At 39.9% G+C, this 24503-nt stretch overlaps 1 protein-coding gene across 1 annotated transcript; it reads right to left on the bottom strand.

Annotated features, from left to right (window-relative positions):
* Positions 1-341: 341 nt before the first annotated feature.
* On the bottom strand, positions 342-24503 carry atp2a2b (ATPase sarcoplasmic/endoplasmic reticulum Ca2+ transporting 2b). The gene is made up of 23 exons (XM_040000665.1): positions 23807-24503; positions 23471-23488; positions 23304-23386; positions 20950-21054; positions 19075-19213; positions 11190-11270; positions 10261-10346; positions 9790-9945; positions 9536-9677; positions 9231-9397; positions 7181-7269; positions 6925-7027; positions 6677-6808; positions 6442-6561; positions 6096-6314; positions 5856-5979; positions 5487-5698; positions 5019-5239; positions 4712-4914; positions 4442-4527; positions 4198-4331; positions 3884-4001; positions 342-3736 (listed from the first exon to the last, which is right to left on the bottom strand). The coding sequence occupies exons 1-23, from the start codon at positions 23922-23924 to the stop codon at positions 3464-3466; spliced, it is 3129 nt and encodes a 1042-aa protein (XP_039856599.1). The 5' UTR covers positions 23925-24503; the 3' UTR covers positions 342-3463.

The raw sequence follows: 24503 nt of genomic DNA, 5'->3' as shown, positions 1-24503 counted from the left end.
ATTTGAAGGTTAGTGGTTGGATACCTGGTTCCTCCAGTCTGAATGCCAAATACGGTTGGGCAACATGCTAACCCAATGTTGCTTTCAAGTGCATCAGAGTGTGAATGTTAGAAGCACAGAAAAAAGTGCGTGTATGAACGGGTACATGAAGCCTACTGTAGAAAGAGCTAGGTAGAGTAGAGGAAGAACCAGTCCATTTACCATAACTTCAGTACAATAATAAAAGGAAGCAGACAATTCAAATGCTATGTATTTTTATTTACCTGAAATCACAACCTCAGTAATGCATGGTAACCATTACAAGTCTTCAATAATGATCGTCTTTTGTTTTTTTGTTTTTTAAATATGGTTACTATTGTTCTTCAACCAGGTTTCGCTGAAGAGTTTCTACCGCCCCTTCCCCCGAATTAGATCACAGTTTTACAGCAGTTCATAAAGATACATTATCAGAATTATACAGAGGCAATAAGAAAACAGAACACTGTTGTATTGCAGGATTACCAATGAATCAGTGTCAGTCTGTTGTACTCATCGCAAAAGACTTCTTCAAAGTAAATGGGTCAGTGATCAGCCTACAGTAGGAGTAAAATTCAAATGACTAGAGTTAAGTACAGTCAAGTTTAGCATCACTCATTTATCCACATTAATATTGTGCAAATTACCCAAACCATTACAATAAAAACAGTGATTTTTGCAATATATCTTAATGTTATCTGACTATAATACATTAGAATCTATAAATACAAACTGCAAAGCCTACATACAGCTGAAACGCATGCATGAATGTTTTTATTTTTTACACTGATGTAGACCTAAGACCATTCAACCCAGTGTTTTAAAGATTCTCTATGTGACAAGCTACCATGGAAGTTGGAAATATGTTCATCATGCAAGAGGGATCGTTGAGGCCGTTAAGAAGTTCCCTGCACACAAAACATAACAGTGTTGATGATTTAGCATCTGCACACGGAGGTACAAGTGTCTCGAGAAGTATGTGGTCACGTGTCGTGATGCATTGGGCAAAAGGAGCTAGGATAAGCTCCCAAACCCTTTTGAAGTACACCCTTACATATTTGGTCTCATTACTGTAAAACATGTCCTAATTATTTACTTTTTTTCCTGTCTGCACAAGGGTACATACTGCTGGTCATCATGGTGTCTGAGGTGTGTGAAGCCAGAGTGAGTGGACACCCTGGGTTGTAGGATGGCTGCAACTTTAGAGGCTACTCTTATATACGAAGCATTTATGAGAGCCAACCTAAAAAAGGAAGAGGAAAAACAGTTAGCACAAAACTCTTAAAAATGGTGACGAGTATTCCCATTATTTGTTACACTGTACATTTTCTACCACAAGAGAAGATTTCGTGAACATAAGCAAGTGTGAGAGGGGTGAAAAGAACAGCACTCGGTGGCATTCACAGTAGTGGCATGTGGCCAAAGTCAAGTTTTGTTCTGTTTGTCTATGTACTGGTAGTCCTTAAAGACTCCCTTGCATCCCTTCAGTGACTCGTATGCTTCCCAATTTAATAACAAAACAAGCCACCCATTCGTTTTGTTTTATAAGAGTCTTCTCTTGTTAATTTAGCATATCTGGAGTGTGTAAGACAAATGGATACTCACTCTAGTGACAGGGTGGCCAGTGGTAGGCATTGAGGGGGAGAAAGGAGGAAAAAAAAAAAAAGAAGAAAAAAAAAAAGCACACAGCTGTTAAGAGGAACACACAAACACGCACAAGCACGAATAAACCCAGGCTTCAAAACACATGCTAATGATGGGCTTTTCTCACGTCAGAATTTCCAAACAGTGATGCTTAAGATGAGTGTAGACTGAATAGGCTCTGATCCAACGAGTACAGACTACTGTAAAGCATGGTATATCAAACATAAACTAAGTCCCCTAAAGAATAGTCTAAGAGTCAAACACACAGGTTCTTATGCCATGAATAGCTCATGCCTGCAATGTTGTGCCAAGAAAACCGAAGCATTCACATGTCTGAAATGGTCTGTATTCAAGTATTATATGCACATACAAAAAATGGATATGAATAATATTGAATATCATGGGTCTATATTGTATTAAATAAAGACAGAAAACACTTGATTCAAAGGGTTCATGAGTGTATTTTTCTTAAAGTAAAAAAAACAAAAACGACAACATTTGGGCGTTTTTTAATTTGTAATCCAAAGTCCATTCATTGGAGCAGCTGCTGTATTAGTATTCTTCCTTAAAATTTTAATATTATGATCCTTTGAATCAAACGCCATGGAGATGGTAGTCACCTTACAACATCCCCACCCAGTTCTGTCTCAGAACACACACACACAAATAAAGTTAATGTCACAAATCAACACAAAATATATTCTTTAAAAATGTTAGAGGGACGAGAGATTTTGTTCGTTGTTTTCTGCACAAGCAAATAGGGGCACACCTCAGATGTTACGCTTTAGCAAGACTGTTGAGGAAAAGTATCTCAAGATGAGCAAAAGAAAAACTTATATTGAGGTAGCTGTGCTCTGCCCAGTGCAGAAAAACTTACTTGTTTTCGATCATTATAGTAAAAAAAAAAAAAAAAAACATCTATGAAGTTTAATTTTCGCTCTAACATGGGGGACCATACACAATTAAATTAGAATGAGAAACACATACAGTTCATGCTTGGTCACAGGACATGCGGCTTTTGTTTATCAAGGGTTTTCTTTTGCCTTTTTTTGTTGTTAGCTAAGCATTCAAATGTTTCACTCCCAAACCTTCCCCCCGTCCTTGTCTGCCACATGGAGCTCGTCCTCTGAAAGAGTTCTGAGTTTATACTGAAGACACAATGGTAAACATCAGAAAATAAATCAAGGCGGTATGTCTAAGCCACGCTGGTCAAACAATTTACAAAGCCATAAAAAAAGTTGCATAAAATAGTGTTCAGTCTCTGTACAGATCAAATTATTTCTGATATCCTAATTTTCCTTTTCGTCAAGAGGGAAACAAAACAAAACAAAAAAGACCGAAATTTGCTGTTTTTACTGTAGTGACACAGGACATGTTATTCCCACCATCATTAAAATATGAACCATAAAGGCAATATTGACATGAACAAAAATAATAACTGGCAACGGTACATTTTCTTTCACACCAGCAACAAAAAAAGTCCACAGCTATGGGAGTGATGGTCTTCTAACACTCACATTTAAAGCCTCACCCATTCATTATTCCTATACCACCTCAAAACAGACGTCTTCTCAGTGTTATTAACATTTTATATTATTTGTTATGTGTCAAAGTTGGTCCTTTCTCTTACGCACGTGGTGGCACGCAGAGGCGCACACACTAACTCTACAAATGCACACACACACACACACACACACGCACTAGCTACGCACATTACGGAAGGCAGAGAGAGAAGAGGAGAGGGAAAGAGGGAAGTGATGGCAGTGGGTGGGGAATGGAAAAGTCGAGGTTGTGCTCAAGTCAGTCAGGACCAGAACATGTCGGCCATGTTAGTGTCGCAGCTGTAGATCCAGAGGACCAACGGGAGGGAAATGGCCACAAAGGGCCACGAGATTCCCTCCACACATGCAGACAGGGAGCAGCCTTTGGAGTTGGCAGGCTTCTCCAGGTCTTTACCGGGCTCCAGGTAGTTCCTGGCAGCAAACTTGAGCAGTTCGTCCAGTAGAATGACAGGGAGCGAGATCTTGAGCACCATAAGCCACTGGGTCAGATTCAGGGGTGTGATCTGGAAAATGATCTGGAAAAGAAGAAACAACAGAAACAGCAATGAACAAAGTAACAGAATTAGGAAATTTGCCAACACAGCAATGCTTCTTTTCTTGTGCTCTGCATCCAGATGACAGTAAAACAAACTCTTTGTGTCAAAATGAAAAATAATGCTCACTGGCAGAGGTTCCACATAGAGGATGAGGAAGTGAAGGGACATTGAGAGGCAGATGGCTCCCAGCAGCCACACGTTCTCCCATGGAGGCATCCGCAGCAGGGACTGGTTCTCTGACACGCTGTGAGGAACACAGACAAATGGTGATGTTTGTTAAAAAGTCACTCACTCACTCGAGAAGAAAAACTCATGAATCTTTATTTCCCAACATCACACACACACACACACACACACACACACACACACACACACACACACACACGGAGAGTGAATGTAAAAGAGGAGCTGAAGATCAACAGCTGGGAAAGCTGCCTAACCTATTAAGGGCATTGCACATCTCAATCGTGACCAGTACAGACAGGGCCATGGTCATCGGGTAAGGAGACTCAAATACTTTGCAGTCCATGCCCTGGTAGTCTGGATTTTCTGGACCACACTGCAGAAAATGGCTCTAAGAGGCAGAAAGAAAAAAAAAAAAAAAAGATCAGCAACGTTCTCCAACAGAAGAATCTGGCATATTAAAGTGCAGCAAATTAGCATGATAGCATTATTAAGCTCTACCAGCTGGTAAAAGGTGATCCTTGGTCCATCCTCAGCTGCAACAAACCACCAGGCAGCAGCACCAACAGTGGCAGCACCAACATAACCTGACGCACACAAAAAAAAAATCATTCATACACAGACAATGGCACAGATGCTCATGAAACAGCAATTAAAACTTAAACATACAAACATATAGGAGTAGCAGCAGCCGTCTTGCAAATTACTTGCTGTATACAGTATAGAGTATCACATAGCGCATATGTACACTCTTTGATTTTCACTACTTACATCCAATAGCTAGGTATCTGAAGAAAAGCCATCCAGAGATGAGCGGCTCACGAGCATTGCGTGGAGGCTTATTCATGATGTCCAAGTCTGGTGGGTTGAAACCTAGAGCAGTGGCAGGCAAACCATCAGTCACCAGGTTGACCCAGAGCAGTTGGACGGGAATGAGAGCTTCAGGGAAGCCCAGAGCTGCAGTCAGAAAGATGCTGCACAAAAAAAGAGGAATGACAAATGATCAAGTGCCCTAAAACCATAATGTGTGTTTATTTCAGAAGAATGAAGTGTGTTTGTAAAAGCAAGTCATTCTCACCAGACAACTTCGCCCACATTTGAGGAGATGAGGTATCTGATAAACTGCTTCATGTTGTTATAAATGGCTCTTCCTTCCTCAACTGCAGCAACGATGGTGGAAAAGTTGTCATCAGCCAGCACCATCTCAGAGGCGGTCTTGGCCACAGCTGTACCTGAGCCCATGGCAATGCCAATCTCAGCCTTCTTCAGAGCGGGGGCGTCATTTACACCATCACCAGTCTGAGGAGAGAACGAAAAGCAGGACAGGAAAATATTCAGAGTTTTATAGTCTGAAATAAATGACTCGTCTGAAATGAAACTCGTCTTTATCCAAGCGCTCCTTTAATCTAAGCAAAAAAGGGAAAAACAGCACAAAACTGTGACAAAGCCAAAAGGTATAAGACATTAAAAATCTAGAAAAGAAATGGCACGGTTGGTTTTAGATGCTTTCGTGCATGCATGACTGAAGAACACCATTTTTTCTTACCATAGCTGTGATCTCATCATAGGACTGCAGATACTCAACAATCTTGGATTTATGTGAAGGCTCAACCCGTGCAAAGCAGCGTGCCTTGACCACAGCCTCTCTCTGCTGCGCAGGTGACAGATCATCAAACTCTCGGCCAGTGAAAGCCATGCTGGAAACGTCATCATCTTCTCCAAAAATACCAATGCGCCTGCAAATAGCCACAGCCGTCCCTGGAATATACATGAGAACGCAGTAATTATTACTTCAGGCTTCTGGGAAAGAAACAAGCTGGTTAAGCCGTATTTGCCATGTTTTTTATTATCTGTAGAGTAGCAGAGTGTTCTGATTTGTTTCGCTTTTAATTTTTCAGATACAACTGTCACATACCCTTGTTGTCTCCGGTAATCATAATTACTCGGATGCCAGCAAGACGACAGAGCCTAACAGAGGCTGCCACCTCTGCCCTGGGAGGATCCAGCATGCCCACGCAACCCACAAATGTCAGATCAGTCTGCAAGATAAGAAAAATCACAGATTAAGGAACTTAAAAAAGAAAAGAAAAAAAAAACAAAAACAAAACTGCTTTCAGATAATCAAGTGATCCGATCCATCTGCTTCAGCTCTCACCTCATACTCGATAAATCGAGAGGAGTCATCTAACACCAGCTCATGTTTGTTCAGGGGATTATCTCGTGTGGCCAGAGCCAGACAGCGCAGGGTGTCCCTGCCCGTTCCATACTCTCTGATCACAGACATTAGCTTTTCCTTGATTCCAGGGGTCATGGGTACCTTGTTACTGCCTACACGAACGTGCGTGCACCTGTCAATCACTCCCTCAGGAGCACCCTATGAACAGGAACAAATCAGTTAATGAGAAAGGCAAAGACCAACCTCTAAGGAAGAAAATAATTTAACATGCAGCTGTGTCAAGGCTTCAAATCCTGTAATAATGCATAGTAGTTGCTTTTCTTACCTTCACAAACATCTTGCCAACTGAGGAGCGTGCTTTGTTAGGAGTACAGTACACAGACATAGACTTCCTGTCTCTGGAAAATTCCAAGGTAAACTCTTTCTTCATCAGCTGCTTGATCACCTAAATATGCAACAAAACCCAACCACCAATAAGAATTTCTCTAATAAAGTGAAAAGCTGTACATTTTTGCATAATGACAGAAGGAAAAGCAGACTTAAAGCATTCAATTACATACAGAATTGCAGGCGTTGGCTCGCTCAACCCTGGAGAGGCCTTTCACGTCTGTATCAAACACGTTCATCTTCTCAACCAGGCATGTGAGAGCCGTCTCTGTGGCCTCACCCACCTTCTCGTACACACCTTTGGCCTGGGAAGAAGAAAAAACAACCAATGTTAATGTTTTATGTGGAAATTGCCACACAAAACATGTAAATGTGATTTCACTTTAGTGTTCAAGGATCAAGAACCATTAATACTGCAAACCTCATTGAAGTCCAGCGAGGAATCATTACAGAGAGCACAGATAGAGGCCAGCTCCACCAACGCATCATACTGGGAACATTTGACTGTTTTTCCATCATGGAATCTAAACAAAAAAAAAAAAAATTAAAAAAAAAAATATCAGAGGAACAGTTAGGAAACTCACATTTGCAGAAATAGAAATTTAGCATTTATGTCTATCTTGCTATAAGATGCCCCAAATAAAACTTAGAGGCATAGAAGAAGACTGAATACTCACACTTGTCCATCTGGGGCATATGTGGAGCCGCTAACGGTGAATTCCTTTAATGAACAGTGATCGCCCTCTGCCCGATCAATGATAAACATCTAGAGGAACAAAAGAAACATTTCTGAATTTATTATAATATTTGAAACACACATAACATATTTATTGTCTGTATAAATAACTTTTGGCTGCTCCCTTTAATGGGTCGCTTCCGTCTCCCTACTAGGGATTAGAGATACAGTGAGATGGATAGATCATCAAGTAACTTTCAGGGTTTCTGCAGTTCTGAATGTAAGAGGTACAATAAAAAAAAGAAAAACGGCAACAGACATGTCCTTTTTCACACTACATCCACAAACCACCTTTGAGGTCTTCACCCTTTCCTCAACATCCTTTGACCAATACATCCACCAACCCATCTCAACCTTACTTCTGTAACTCTTTTCTCCAAAATGCTCAACCTAAGCTGTCTTTCTGATGTACTCATTTCATCGCTCCCAATGAAAAACTCGACGTCTTCCACCATCACGTCCAGCTCAGCCTCCTGTCCAATGTGTGCAATGCTGTATTCATTACATTATAACTCGAGCATCAAAGTCCGAAGATGGTAAAGGGGGAAAGCTGAGAGACTGATGCACACTGCATCCAGCAGATGGCATCAGACTACAATCGACATCAAAGAAACCTTCAGTCCACTCTAACATTGAACAGAGTGTAATGATGAAATGGTGAGCCAAAGCAGACACCACAAAGCGCTTTGATGGGAGGGTTCAATAAATGTCATCTTACAACAAGTTAGGACTCCACACAGGGATTCTTTGCCTAACACATAATTACAGCCTATAAATATTGCTTAAACATAAAATTAACATGGCAAAAATGTCAGAAAACAAGAGCAAGGATAACATGAGAGGAAACAAAGGTTTTCAGGCAGATAGCACTAGCTCTGTTAGGAATGTCATTCAGAAGTGTGCATTAATTCAAACATACATATTCATTCCACATTTGCCCCAAACTGAGAGGAGCAGAACAAAGCTGCTCAGGGGATGAAAATAGAAATATCTGAATAAAATGATGAGCTGGCATTATGGCTGCACTATCCTCAGGCACTAGCAAGACTTTAAAAAGGTAGTGAAGTCACTGGCTGTCCTACACAAAACACAAGAACAAGAAAAAGGCACTGCACTGAAGAGAAGCCTTCAGTCACTCATGGCAGCAAATTTCAGTAGTGCCCTAGTTGGACAGCAGCATCTTTGCCACTGCAGAGGTAGCTTGCAGAAAATTAAAGGATGAGCAAGGGATAGAGACACAGGGGCAGCCGAAAGAGACACAAGGTCAGTTATGCAACTCTACTGGTTTTGCTGCAAGTGACTAACTACTGCATACTGATCAGCATGCTGCCTGAATGAGGGTGGGGGCTGAGAGCACTGAAAGAGATGGAAGGAAAAGGGGGGAAGAATACATATTCTGCTGTACTACAACAGACTGTAAAAAGATGCAGTATAAAATTATTCATGCACTAATAAGGGATGATAAAAAAAAAAGAAACACCTGTAATTCTGAATCTCATTTCATCCCCAAATATGTACAACTCAATTCTTTCATTGTGTTATTGTTAGCCATTCAGCCCGAGTAGGCTTTATTGCTCAGTAAATCACTATGTTTAAAGATGAATTGGGGAAATTTTACAGTCAAACAGCGACACAGCGTTTAGTTAATATTACCACGATTCAGTACTGGTTGCTGGGTTCAGAGTCCAGAAAATATTAGGAAACTCCGCATTAAGTTATGTTCACTCAACATAATCACATGCTGCTTAATTACAGTGGTATACCATTTAACAGATCCACAGTGAGGCATTTTTAGCACATAAACACCAATCTACAGAGATTCCAACCAGTTTTCCTCAGTGTGGACTTAGGAGTAATCCCAAAACCAAACTCAGATTCGCTGATGTGCCTAGATGTTGGTGTGACAAAAATACATTAAATCCACTAAAGATACACTACGATCCATCTTCCTTCCATCATGCACTCAAAACGACTGCCCACTGTTTTCTTACCCTGCACACAGACATCTGATTGGTCGTCAGTGTGCCAGTCTTGTCGGAACAGATGACAGATGTACAGCCAAGGGTCTCTACAGAGGGCAAACTGCGGACAATAGCATTCTTCTTGGCCATACGCCGTGTTCCTAAAGCCAAGCAGGTAGTGATGACAGCCGGCAGCCCTGCAAAACAGCAACAGCGGAGCCACAGCAGAAAAGAGGATTATTAAGTGATGAAAATTCTTTAGTCGTCTCGTGAAGTAGTGGAAAATGAAGCAAGCATATCAAGGACAGAACTACATTTGCAAATGTCCAGCTTACCCTCAGGAATTGCAGCTACTGCAAGAGCCACAGCAATCTTGAAGTAATAGACAGCACCTCGGATCCAGGAACCTCCATGAACCGGGTCGTTGAAATGTCCAATATTGATGATCCACACAGCAATGCAGATCAGTGAAATAACCTTGAATTAAAAATTTATTTTTTATTTAAAGATCTTTTAATATCAAATGGAATAAACATTAGATTTTTATTCATTTATTTTTAAAAAAGCAAAACAATGCAATTTAAATAACCTTGGAGAGTTGCTGCCCAAACTCATCAAGCTTCTGCTGCAGGGGTGTACGCTCCTGCTCCGTTGTAGCCATCTCATCTCGGATTTTGCCAATCTCCGTGTTGCCAGCTGTGGCAACCACCACACCGACAGCCTTACCAGCTGCAATGTTGGTACCCTGGTGGAGTAATGAGGGAAAATAAAGAGGCAGTAGAAAACTAAAAATCTTACGACAGTTTTCCCCCTTTGTCAATAACTACTTCTCTGAGACCGGTTAGAGACGCACAGAAGTAACTTTTATAAACAAATTTCAAAAACAGATACTTAAAATGTAAATAGCAGCACACTGTTGCTTTTATAGGTGTACTCTGGGTGATAGAAAAGATGGAAAGGGGGAATCATGCTCCCCCTCAAAAAAAAAAAAAAAAAAAAAAAAAGCGTAAAAGTGTAAAATGACACCAAACCACCTAAGATGGTCTAGTGAGTGACTCACTGAAAACAGCATGTTCTTCTTGTCCTGGTTGACAGCACGCGGGTCAGGCACTGGGTCTGTGTGTTTGATCACAGACACAGACTCTCCTGCAGGTAGAGGAAAACAAAAGATAAGAGAATGGGAAGCAGACGCAGAGTTTCTACACAGCAGAGCATGTAGTGGTACTTGTGATGGTTGGTTGACATTTTGGGCAGATATGTGCAGAAAAGGCTTTGCAGCTGACTGAGCAGGCCCGACAATTATCAAATACTGCAATTCCACTGCCTTTCAAACCCCTCATCTGATGTGTGTATGTCTCTGTGTGTAATCAACTGTGCAAGACTGCACATTTTCTGATAGAGTAAGGCAGGGAGCATTTGACAGGCGGCATGGCCATGAATGGGGAAGGAAAGAGGGGAGAAAAATAGCTCAAACACTAAAATATCCCATGGAATTTGCTACCAATTAAGGCAGCGGAGCAAGACAAGCGATTTAAGGACTTGGTTCACATAAACTCTTCTCCCCTACATTTTCCATCCTTCAATATTCTCCCCTTCTATTTTTCTTTCCATCTACCTCATTGTCCAATTATCCACCCACAGAAACATCCATTTACCTTTTATTCACATCACTCATTTCATTTTTGTCACAGCTGAGCAGCCATGACAACTGAGTGCAATGAAATGTGCAGAAAAGGAGACAAGGTGCTTATTCCTGCTGTTACATGTCTGGGTTGATCAAAAGGTCAGAGGTAGCCAGGCGAAAAAAATAAATATTAAAAAAAAAAAAAGCAGCAATGCGTGAACAAGAAAGAAACCATAAAATATAAAGCTATGGAAAAGCATTAAAAGATGGTGGTATATGTACAATCACTCTTTGTGGGTATGACACAGAGCTCACAAATACAAAATAAATATTTAAAAAAGCAAATGGCTGAACTCTGAAATTACCTGTAAGAATCGACTGGTCTACCCTCAGTGTGGTTGACTTGATAGAAGTGAGCCTGATGTCTGCAGGCACTTTATCGCCGACTGTGGAGAGAAACAAAACAGGATATAACTAAGTACCTCTTAACAACTTAAATGCATCTTTGAATGGGACTGACAACTAATGAATAGATACTTTGAACAATGCAACTTACTAAAGCAGTTTTGTAATTATCCGATGCAACATTATGCTGAGGCATGCACATACCCCACATGTAAAAATACTCTACTAAATTTAGAGTATTTTATCATGAAAAGAAAACGTGGGTTAAAAGCTATAAATAAATATTAATCACCACACACAAATGCTAAACACATGAACTGCCATGTTATCCCATCTCATGCTCCCTGGGAGTAATAAAATAATCAAACTCAAGCCTGAGAGCGCCATGAATTCAAAAATGATTAATGTTCCACTCATCTCCTGCACAGGATGCAAGTAGATCGCTGCTCATTCTTTCCACTAACACAGGGCTTCAGTGAGCCCCAGTAACACGATCACAAAATGTAAATACACACCAAATTTCAAACTAGTGTTTTCTCTGAATAAATACAGTAAGTACAATTAAAGCAACAGACTTATTAGCAACCACGACTTTGTATGATTTCCTCATGCAGGTGGGTCTGATCTGCAAAGACTTACTGAACGTTTCAGGGATGAGACTGGAAATACAAACATTTAAAAAGTCTTACTAGACTTGTGCTTCATGTATCAAACTTTACCTTAAAAATAAAACAATGTTTTTTAAATTAAATGTTTTTTTGTTGTTGTTTTTTTAAAGCCACTTTGGATTCAAATGAACACTAACACTACTTTCATCATGCACTAAAACATCACATGGCCTAAAAGTGTAAAGGTAAAAGCAATGACCCAGAAGCTCTTAATAGACCCCTGGATAATGGAGAGTGATGACAGACTTGTAAACCAACCCTTAGGCCTACGGTACCATTCAGAGAAGAGGAAGAGAAAGAGGATGTAGGAGAGGAATGGGAAGAGGGATTAGATGAGTCCTGCAAACCACACATCCAAAAATGGGAAAACTATTTTGATCAGTTGAAAACATGCAGCTGGATTTGAAGAGGGGGGATAGTAAAAAGTTTTTTTAAGCAAGGAAAACCCGTTTTATGTCAGATAAGCTGAAATAGAAACAATATGACATGTCCTTGCATACAGATGGTTCGTTAAGTCAGACAAGTCTCGTGAATTGGTGACAGCTTTCGCCACCAACAGAATTAAGCGAGGAAATTCTATTTAAAACTAAACCAATATAAGTTGATCACCACACCATTTCACATCATGTGTACAGCGCACAATTCATATAAAAATGTTATTACTGTAGCGTGTTAATGCTGGGTTCGTGTTAAGTGTAATGCTCGTGGACTGCACCAGCTGTACTACCAAATTTGGTTCTGTAGTTGTCCAAACACTGTCAAAATCCTTATCACCGTCACCTGCCTGCAAACGAAATACCATTAACAGATATGAGACAGTGAAGAAGATGAACAAGTGCAGTACGGGGGAGGACAAAAAAGAAATTAGGGAACTGTAGTCACTGGAAATATTAGAAGGCCCTGTGGGACTTTTAAAACTCACTAATTAGAAAACCTCCTACCTTAGAGTAACAGTGAAGCATGTCGCCATTTTCAATCCACTGGTGTATACTAGGAATAAGGTCACAGCAAGCAGACTAACCCACTTTCACAGACAATACACAGAATACTCTGCCTACAACCACAGACTATAAATGCTATTCAACAGTAAGACCCTTAACTGAATACATTACCCAATGACGATGTACAATATGTTCATCATCATGACAATCTTGCTTATCTGGGAATTGTGATCGTATTTTAATTCCAAAAGGAAAAGCATGCATTACTTAGTATTAGATCGATAAGCATAAACTGCAGTTAACAGTGCCTCTGTGCAGTGGCTGTTTCCTTTTGTTAAGAGTAATTACTGTAAATATTTTTCAATTATCTACAAAAAAAAAAAAAATTTGCTGCAGTCACCCAGGACTGCAGCTGTATCAACTTAGAGGCATTTTATTTTTTCCAGAGTGGACAGCCCCTGGGATTGGGACCCCCTTCCTTTCCCTTGTGAACAAAAGGGTTTTATCTGTATTATCTGCTCCCTCGAGTGCAGGACAAATGTCAGGCAGCAACTTAACCGATAAGGCCACATCAGTTTCTAAAGACAGAAGCTGTTTTCAGACACTATTCAGGGTCTGTGTTCCCACTTTCCAACCTTATCGTGGACCAAAACCATGATTCAATGTGACTTTAAAATGTAGCCTGAATTCAGCCATTGCATAGCACTGAAACAGTGTTGGTTAGAGTTCTTAATGATATTCTTGTAATCACTGATACTGGACGCTCTATGGTCCTAGTTTTACTGGACCTCTCTTCGGCCTTTGATATGGTGGACCATAACATTTTATTACTAAGACTTGAGCACACTGTGGGTATTAGAGGCACTGCCCTCGACTGGTTTAAATCATACCTCGCTGATAGATCCTTATCAGTTCACTTAGGCACCTTCTCCTCTTCCTCCGCTCTGTTGTGGTGTGCCTCAAGGATCAGTTTTAGGCCCTATTCTCTTCTCATTGTATTTGCTCCCTCTAGGCGCAATCTTTGAAAAATACAATATCGCCTTCCACTGTTATGCCGATGACATACAGATCTATTTTAAACTTACTGACGGCCTTGCTGTGTCCCTGCACTACTTTCAAGAATGCATGCGGGAGGTCAAAGAATGGTTCCTGAGTAATTCCCTCGTTTTAAATGATAAGAAGACTGAGATTGTGGTGTTCAACAGTAAAATCCCTCGTGCCCAACTCTGTGCTGCCCTGGGTTCCTTTGCTAGCTTTTCTTGTGACTATGTCAGTAACTTGGGTGTGCTGCTGGATAGCTCGCTCAAACTTGATAAGCAAGTGTCTGCTGTAGTGAGATCTAGCTTCCACCAACTGCGCCTTATCTCTAAGGCTAGGCATTATGTTCCGCATGAGGACCTGCAGAGGCTTATTCACGCTTTTGTGACCTCCAGGTTGGATTATTGTAACTCCTTGTACTATGGTCTTCCCTCTTCTCTTCTTCTTAGACTGCAAACAGTCCAAAATGCAGCAGCCCGCCTTTTGACTGGTACCAGGAAATTTTGTCATATTACCCCTGTCCTAGCTAGCCTGCATTGGCTGCCCATAAAGTACTGTATTCAATTTAAAATATTACTCCTTACTTTCAAAACTATTAATAAATTAGCGCCAAGTTATCTTAGTGAACTTCTCAAACCACATACTCCTGCTAGAACACTCAGATCTGCCACTCAACTACTTCTGACCCAACCCAGATCTCGACTGAAGTCCCGGGGTGACCGTGCGTTTGCTCTGGCTGCCCCGGTACTGTGGAATACCCTTCCTCTCGACCTCCGCGCATCTGATTCCATTGCACTGTTCAAATCACGATTAAAAACCCACTTATTCAATCTTGCCTTTCCCTCTAGTTAATATTTCTTTTATGATTTTATATCATGCACTTTTATGCTCATTTAAATTCTTGTTTGCTCTGTACCTGTTGCTTTCCTATGTATTAGTGACAGTTATCTGCTTGCATATTTAGTACTTGCTTTGGTCCTATTTCTATTATCCTCCTTCTATACTCTTACTTGTTAAGCACCTTGGCATACCCTTGGTTTTTAAGTGTGCTTTATAAATAAAGTTTATTATTATAAGTTTATTATTCAGGATGTATGAATCTGTCTGTTATCAAGACAACAAGCACCCACTCACAGGGGGTCCAGTGAAACTTTCGCAGCCTTAGAGGGCTGTATATTTTCTCTCCCAGTGACTCAGACTCTCTGATGTGCTAGCACGTAGGCTTCCAGTCTCCTGGGACCTTTCATGAGTTCATCCACCTCCCCAATGACTTCTCTACTTCTTTTAAGAATTGGGGGGGGGGGGGGGGGGGGGGAATTCAAGACAACCCCTGAGGACACACAAACACAGGACATTGTCCATTCATGTAATGTTTAGTAAGTTACAACAATGGATCAATACTTTTGTCAACTTTTCTGTTCTCCTTAATTTATTCCTCTTCCTCTCTCGTGGCCAAAAATCAACAAAGAAATACCTAGGGGTGATGACAATAAACAGGCCATCCTGCGCTCCTGAAAATGAGGGGAAATTTGGCCATCTGGAGCAGAAATTATTCATCAAATTGAATCTGTATCTTTTCTACATGTTACATCCTGTCTAGTCTCTTCCTCTGGGCTAAAACACATTAATGGTGACCACTGGCCAAAGGCTGTGGTTAAAACTGTAAGTCAATGAGAACAGAGCTGATGGGTTTTATATGTCAAGAAAGAAAAAAAACAAAACAAAGAATTGTCTGTTACGTCAGTCGAGTGCAGAAAGCAAATAAAACCAGTACATTAACGCAGGAAACGAAGTACACAGTTAAGAGAACAAAGCCTATAAAATAAATCAGCTGCTGCTACACTGACACCAATGTGTTTTCATTTCAAAAAGATTTTAATGGGAAAGTTGATCTCTAACAAGATGAGCATTTTAGCAGTTAATCTCCATCTACACCAACAGCCATCACGTTTTTTGGCATGCCCTGCTTCAGATGTTAAAAATAGTTCAAGCCCTGCATTCCACATTTTTAATCAATCATTAACCAAAAAATGAAAAAGAAAGATGCAAGTTGAATTTTGTGTAAATAACAGGTCAGTAATTGCATCAGCAAACTCTTGTTTACATTCCTCAGTGAGGTCTGCCCTACAGTTTGAGTACACTGGTACAAACTAACACACCTGAAAATATTTATGATGGAAAACGGTGAAACGCGCAGGCTAACTGTTTGTTCAATGTGTGCTCATCACACCAATTTTTTTTAATAGGACAATTTCCAGAGTGATTTTAAGGAGTTTTACGTCAGCCTTTCTGGCCTGATACATTTTTTTTATTTTATTTTTTATTTTATTTTATTTTTTTTTAAGTAGGAGAAAGACTCTACTCACACTGGAAAATGCAACAATGACTGTTGGGTAAACCAATTTTTTTCCTTCCCCATTTGCTGAACTTCTGCTCAGAGTTGATTTCAAACTACCACCATGTTAATCAGTCACTGTTGTGGCTGCATTTTTAATATAATGGATGGCCAGTGTGTTTGGCCTGAACTTTGCATATCAGAGCTCCATAAAACATCAACTCATCCTACCAATTTGTGTTTACTGCTTTCAGTTTTGAATGTTGATATATCGGAGACATTTTTAATGTTTGCTTTAACAGTAGTTTTAGAAAAGCAAGAGCATCCAGTAACAGCTTGCTCTTCTCAGTAGCAGCAGCTATACCCAGACAATGCCAGATCCTGACCCTCTTGCTCACAAAAATTACTGGATTTTTGTTTAATATCAGCTGTGAGACAAATTAATTTAATAATGAATAACTAACTAGTGTTTCTGTTGAGATAATTTTGAGATAGAAACTGCTCTTATGGATTATAGTGAGTGAAAAGAGCAAGAGTGAGAAAAAATGTCTATACAAATGAAGGACTGCAAGGCACAAAACCAGAGCAATTCACACACTCAGCACACACTTCAGCTTAGCACTTCACAACTGGTCTGACAAAGCATCTGAGATTGTGAAAGAAAGATATAAACCACATGCACCCCAGTCCAGCAGGGTACTTTGCAACTGACATTATACCCATCACTATCCTGCTTTATAACACATACAACTTACTGGTTTGACAAGCTGGTTTCCCCAACACTGATAACAAAAACATATGCACACAATCCGTTAATCATGTTATTGTCAGTACTCAAGGAACCATTTATCTCATTAATGGCCACGCAAACATCCTGTTATCACAGACCCTAAATCCCACTGATCTAACTGCATTGATAAAGCTTGCAAAGTGGGCTGTTTGAATTAGTGACTGTCCCACTAAAATGTCAGATTTGCTGAATGACCTATGGGAGACTGAACATGGCATAATTGTTGAATATATGGTGATATATGTTAAAGTACTTCATACTTATCTTTAGTGGATCTATTCATGTCATGTCAGACAGGCAGAAGCAATTACATTTTGGTTTATCTTCACTCATTTTGTCATGATATGATGGATGCATTTGTAACTTAGGTAGACTGAAGCACAACAGGGGCCAAGCACTCTGTAATCAACAAGCAGTAACTGGAAAGTGGCCATACAATTCCATCTCTTGTTTTTGAATTACCTTCAATCCGTGATTCATTATCATTTGTTGGAAGCCATTAGGTTTCAGTTTTGTGATTTATTTCAGAAAACTAATATTCTCTTAACTGTGGAGCTCGGTTTTGTCACTGCTGCCATCTCGTGTATTCAAAATTGATACGCATTTACAAGAAACAGCTGTCCAACAATAACAAATGAATGCACCTCCACAACGTCCACAGTTAAAGAAATATTGTTGACCAAATGGCAAATTTTAAAAAATAAAAACAAAAAGTGAATATAACCCATCAGGTTATACTGGGATTTAGGACTGTGCAATATGACCAAAATCTCATATCCCGATATAAGAATTCTATCGTCCCGATAACAATATAAATCACAAAAATGTAACATTTTCTGTAAATTCTGTGAATCTCGGGCAGCTTGACTTGCGGGAAGTGTTTCCAGCTGCGCGTCATGTAGCTGGAGTCAAGTGTTTTAACCGATATATGAAACTATACAATTTTAGACATAAGTCGTAAAGGCCGCAGTTTGTGCCGTAGTGTGGTTATATAAAATATAAGAGAAAGAGAGAACTTCTAGAAATTAATATAGCCACTACAGTGTCCATCAAAACGATGAAAAAATATTGCCGTAAACAGTTTATTTTGCGACACCACGAAACAAACGATAGCGTAAAATGAAACAATAGACGTTTTTATATCGTCATCCGATATATATCGTTATATCGAACAGCCCTACTGGGATTGTATTTCAAGTACAAATCTGTCAGAGCACAGCACAGCATTTACTTTAAAGGCAGTGGATCCTCATTCATTCTACAACCGTTCTGTAAGCTTGTGATAAACATTACAGACACACTCCGCTAAGCTTTCCTCTGGAATAAAGGGAAAAAATATACAACCCAAGACAGAGTACAAGAACAAAGATAAAAGATAAAAAGAGACCAAATGAAGTCTTGGTAAGAAAACACACAACACAGAGTAATGAGGAGCAGTGACGCAAAACGCATAAACATGTGTGGCTCTATCCAAGCTGAGGTCAGCCAACTAACGCTCAGTAACAGATTGAACCGCTGCTCTTGTATTGCATAATTTACTTGGTACTACAATTATTCTGAAATAGTCTAGGGAGATAAACAGGATGAGAGATCAGCTGTGTGTCTACATGTTGAACACTGTAAAAAGCACATCATAACTGGTTGTGTTTACAGAGCTGTACACATCTTATGTTTAACAATAGCACATGACTGCTGGACTACAGCCATGCTTTTAAACACCTTTAAGTTTTTAGATAAGAATTACCAATACTGCATGCAATCAGTTTAAAAAAAAGGAAACTAAAACCAGATACTGATGTAGACCAATCAATAGGAAATTACATTCTATCCTGTTAGAAAAGCATGGTGAAAAAAAACATGAATAAATCTAACAATCATTATGTTGCTTTGCACTTCCTGTTGCGATTTCAATGACCTGAACCAAAGCGACAAAAAGATGAAAAATTTCTCACAATATATCCTGAACAGTGTGTTTAATTTTGTTGTTTGCTTCTTTCATGACAAGCTGGCAGCATCTAACAACATCTGGAATATTATTTTATATTAGTGTACACCTGATATTTTTAGTCTTACCTGCCACCTCCACAATGTCCCCAGGCACAATGTCCCTTGCCTTGATTCTCTGGACACTCTTCCTATCCTGGCGGTACACCTTCCCCATCTCTGGCTCATACTCCTTAAGGGCTTCGATGGCATTTTCTGCATTTCGTTCCTTAAAAGTAGAAACAGGAATTCAACTTAAAAACAAGCCAGCACCACACATGCAGCTCAGAGGCTGAGGATGAAAAGGGAGGTGAAACTAAAATGACTCTCGGATAGTCAGTGTACAGCTATTCACAATGTACATAATGGAGAGTGGAGAGTTATCTTTATGTAAGCAAACCGACAAAGTGAACTAGGAGAGGAAGTGAAGCAGAGTAAACACTGCGGTGTTGCGAAAGGCTGAAATAGTAGGAATGCTACATTTTCAGAAGTGAAACACTTTACAGTTACCTTCAAAGGACCCCCAATTTATGTAAAACTGTCCTTATTTTAAATACTACAGCTGCATTTTTACATCAGTTTTCCCAAATATTCCTTTCAGTCTCACCATTTTCCTTCCTTACCATTCTTCACTTTTCTTTGTCTGGCCGATCGCTTACAGACTGCATAGTTTGAGTGGCAACTCTTAACATAGCAGTAAGTAGGCTGCACATGAATAGACATAACAAGACCAGGCACACAAGTTATGACCTTTGTAAGGGAGCACAGAAAAATGGATACGAAGCTCTTAAAATGGCTGCCAGTAAAGGTGAGGCCAGTTAAGGGAAGCTAAGCAACATATACAAAACTACAGGCGCCAAACCACCACCAACATGATAAGCAGCAAACAGATCATCCTTCCATTCTACATCATTCATAGTGGCTTTGTAGGAATAAGCAAAGGCAAACAGGCACTTAACAGCTCACCATTTACACAAGCCTCAGCAGGACTGTTCAACGAACATTTACTTTTACAGGCAATCCAGCGGAGATACACCCGCCGACCAGGCGTCTTTGACGAAATATAGTGTGGTGTGGTTTATAATCACATAAATAAATCAAAATAGTAAATTGGAATTTTATCCCCAGGTGGCTTTAACAAGCAAATGTGCAGTTTGGATTACATCAGCACCGAGTGAGAGAAGAAAACCTATTTAACAAAACGCCTGATCTTTCAATCCTGACCCCAGGGAAGAAGTTAATTTGTCTACAGATATTAAGCACAGTTTATCATGAAGGGCTACCCCTAGTTGTTCCTCAGACATTGATAATCCTTTGATAAAATTAAACAAGAAGCCAATAAAACATTATGTCTGGTAAGTTATGTTTTCTTCATTTCTGAAATGTTGTTTGGATCTTACAAAAACAAAACAAAAAAAAAAAACAGGCAATATCAGGAAAAAAATCCAAACTAGTCTTGATGTAGTCTAACAACTAATACTAGGAATACAAGGGTTGATGGAGAGGGGACAGATTTATTCTGACTGCAAAGCATACGTAGGATGAGGAGACAGGAAGAAGTGCAAATAAGTTGTCAGATAATCTGAATAATGGAGACTGGTAATCTGATCAAACCTTCTTTGTCCATAACATTATTAGTTTCCTCTTAAGAGAGACTTCTACAAGCTACACAACATCTATGCATATTTTTGTGATATTAAGCTTTTTAAAGGCACGATGAATAACTGGCAAGACAGAAACTGGTAGGGGAGAAAACAAACAAAAAAAAAAAACTACTCCCTGCTCACCCCACTAAGCACCATTTAGTAGATTTGGTTAAAATCTAAGCTAAGTGTGATGTTATGTGGAAAACCTATCTGCTTACAAGGAAGCCGAGTATTCATAACAGTACATGAAAATTTCACTCAGGTAGCCAAGTTTTAATGACCCATGTGAAGTCAGATTCAAAACTGCAATTTCGTTTACCTGCCAAACTCCTACAATGGCATTTGCGATGAGAATAAGAAGGATAACAAAAGGTTCCACAAAGGCTGTAACGGTTTCTTCTCCCTCTTCAAACCAGGCCAGGACCTGCAGACAAAACAGAAATTAAGGGAATCAAACACAATGCAAGCAATTTATATTTAAGTGTGAGCTATAAGTAACACTAAAGTCCCTGGCCTGGGATGATATGGCATATTTTTACCCAAGAACACCCAGTAATGAATATTCTAGCATATGTCAGAAAAAGTATTTACAAAGAATTATATTTTAGATTATTCACTGAAGTTGTATCATTTGAGTTTACTTTGTTTCACAGAATTGCAAGAATGTTGACTCGAGTAGAACAAGCTTGCAGGCTTGATGGTGAAGATGCCTAAATTCACAAAACCTGCCCCTTTACAACCAAATCAAAATACAAAGGACTTTTGAAATCACAACATGAAACAGAAAATATCAGAGCTGAACACCACATTGCGTCATTCACATGAATGGAGAAAAGGGAGGTGAAAAGGTCACGGCTATTTTCAGCTGATTGTCTATTTAATGGCCCAAGACAAATAGCTCCACAAGCGCAGTGACTCCAGCTTTATTTCACATGAAATGCTACAACCCTTTTATAGAACAAATATTATAAAAGAACTCAATAAATCAATTAAATGTGAGAAACCAGCAAACATAACCTCACAGCCAAACAAAATTAAACAAGTCAAACTGTGGCTTACACTGAATATTTATTTATGATCAGTTACTTACAATTTGGACTTGAGGCCTTTCAATCAACTTTCTGGACAATAGTAATTGTCAGGTTCATGTTGTTATTTCCTTACACTGTTTGCCATGAACTTTGCCTGTTGGTGGAGTTGTGCTAGAATCTCACTTTGCCTTAAGAGTGGTTGGAAAAATTATTTTAATCATCAATAATCATTTAAAATTTTATGATTATACCAAGCCAGCTTCTGACAGCATTGCGAACGGGGCCAAGTGTGTGAGAGGGTATTAATCACTTTCCCTTCTTTTAGAAACTGTGCCAGGAGAGAAGTGTGTCAACTGCCTCTCTCCTACTCCAAACTATTTCAACACTGCCAACCAAACATCAAATTTAGACTTTATACTAAAGAAATTTACACTCCACCCATCAGTTCCTGAATGTTTTAATGTAACATCTAACAAATGTCTGCATATAACTTCATATTCACACTGAAGTAAATGTAAATGTGTCTGCATGTGGTGTGATTGAGAGAAGGCCGAGTACTACAGCTGATGATTTATAAGCTCTGAAAAGCATAGCTGGCTGTTGTCACCATGCCTTGGTGTCTCAGGATAGTCTGAGCCAACGGGAGAGTGGCCAATCCTTGAGTAGAAGCAGAGCCACAGGATACTCAACCTACCACTGTGTCAAGCATACTCTACGCTGGGGATCGCCACTTATTGGTGGCAAGAATATAAAGCATTCAGAAGTTATGTTTGTTCATACCGGACAAGTAATAACTCCAAATATTAGTCCTCACTATACTGTTGCAGTATGTTAACACCAGTAAAATCAATCACCACTGAAGTATACCGACTTCTCATGTGTCTGTCGCCTTCTCTCTTTATAACAGCCAAGTGTTTGCTGCTCTTGTCAACAACACGCCACGCATTCAGACTTGTTACAGTGGCAGATTTCACCCATTCTCAAACTGCCTCAGCGTCAGTGCTCCTTTTGAATTACAGACTTCTGGAGCATTGATGTGTTAACAGAATCTCTATAAAAACAACATGCTTGAAGAAGCCACGATAATTTATGATTAGCTTCAAGAGCAATGCCGTGTTTGCACAGAATCAGAAAAAAGAAAAATATGAATCTGGGTTTTGTCACCAGACAAATTCTGGGTGACTTTCTTTTCTTATTTTGAACAGTTTTCTTCCTAAGCTATAATCTGCACAGAATCAATTGCAAAATGATAACTATATACAATGTGTAGGCTGACAAAGCTGAACTGTGGAGCGAAAAGGGGAAAAAAAAAAAAGCTTTCTAAACTCATCACTGAGCAGTTGAAAGAAGGATGGTGGTAGAAATGAACATAAATGATGTTCAACTGGCTGAAAGCCAAGTTTTAGTATTACATTTTGTACTCAACTCTAAGTAATCAGTCTTGAGGCGAGCTAGCGCTTCTATTTAAGTATTCCATATGAATGACTCTCTCACTATTCTATCATTAAAATACTGCCAGTAAATGACTTGTACAAGTGTCACATCCTCTTCATTGATTATTACCACTATGAATAGCCAGTATTGTCTGAAAGACCACTGCACACATCACCCGCACTGCTAACATAACATGTGTTATACTTACAAACGATATGCAGGCAGCAAGTAAAAGGATCCTCACAAGCAAATCTTCGAACTGTTCAATCACTAGTGCCCAAAGTGATTTACCTGGGGAGGGTTAACATCAAACTTAAGTGGGATACATTTTAAACATATGCATGTCATCCAAAGCATCCAGAATGGTTCACTCACCCTCCTCCGCTGGTAGTTCTGTAGATCATCCCATTCATAACGAAGGCAAAAAAGGGTGGACAAGCAGTTAAAGTTAAGCAGTTGATACAAAATAGCATATTTCAGCACAAGTGAAGTACATCAACAGCCAATGATACTGTAGTAGGATGATAAAGACAAGTTTCTCATAAAATTGGTCACAGAAGAGATGGTTTCCAGTATTTCAACATGCACATGGTGACGTAAGCTTCCTTTTTGCTCTTTCGCCTGTTACATATCTGGAGCCATGGGCCATAACGCGGCGCCGGGAGAATAGCTTCTTGTTTTTGAACAAACCTATGTAAACCAGCTCCTTACCGTTTGGCCCATATCGTTCCCGTTGTTTCTTCACTTCTTCTAAACTCAGACCCGTGCTTTCGTTCACATTAAAAAAGCTGTAAACTTCTTCCACCGTCTTTGTGTGTGCGTTGTCCATGGTGAATGGCCACTTGAGGACACCGCTTAGTTGGCTGGTTCCAACCTCAACCTATCAAGGTGGGTTTTCTAACTCCCCCTCCTTCGGTGTCACCGTAATTGAAATTTAAAAATAGATATATATTTAAGCGGAAACCCACAGCGATGAGTGTTACGAGCTAAGTAGTTCCAACACAGGATAGCGCGGCGCACAGGTGTGCGGCGAGAGTGGACAAATTAGCGGCTCCCGGGCTAGCGAGCGGCTAACTGGCTAAAGCTAGCTAACTATTGCCTCTGGTCCTTTGGCTCTGCTTGAATTCGCCGGCTTTGCTTCGCTAGCTGCCTCGTGAGACCTTGGAGAAAAAAAACATATCAACGCTGCTGTCTCAGCTGGATGTTGTTAATGTTGTCCCTTTCATTTAAAACAGCGAATCCCGGAAAAATTGCGTCCGAATGGATGATTTAAACATGTGGGTAAGTTGCAGCTTGGCTCCCGTCGCCCGCTTTGCCTGTGTGTTGCGGAATCAGCAGCGTCCTCATCAGCACCAATAGCGTTTCTTCTCGAATGCGGTGTTCAGTGTCCGCATGTGGAATCACCTCA

Source organism: Simochromis diagramma, unplaced genomic scaffold (genome assembly GCF_900408965.1).
Source record: "Simochromis diagramma unplaced genomic scaffold, fSimDia1.1 OVJJ01000596.1, whole genome shotgun sequence".
Classification (NCBI taxonomy): Eukaryota; Metazoa; Chordata; class Actinopteri; order Cichliformes; family Cichlidae; genus Simochromis; species Simochromis diagramma.
This window is presented reverse-complemented; position numbering and strand designations above follow the sequence as displayed.

Bases quoted from the DNA above. Each gene is read 5' to 3' on its own strand.
- atp2a2b (XM_040000665.1), bottom strand. From the start codon at position 23,924: ATGGACAACGCACACACAAAGACGGTGGAAGAAGTTTACAGCTTTTTT. The intron at 21,055-23,303 runs GTAAGTATAACA...TTTTGTCTGCAG, and splicing joins TTGCTGCCTGCATATCGTTT to GTCCTGGCCTGGTTTGAAGA. The intron at 3,737-3,883 runs GTGAGCATTATT...CTTCTTTTCCAG, and splicing joins TCTATGTGGAACCTCTGCCA to ATCATTTTCCAGATCACACC.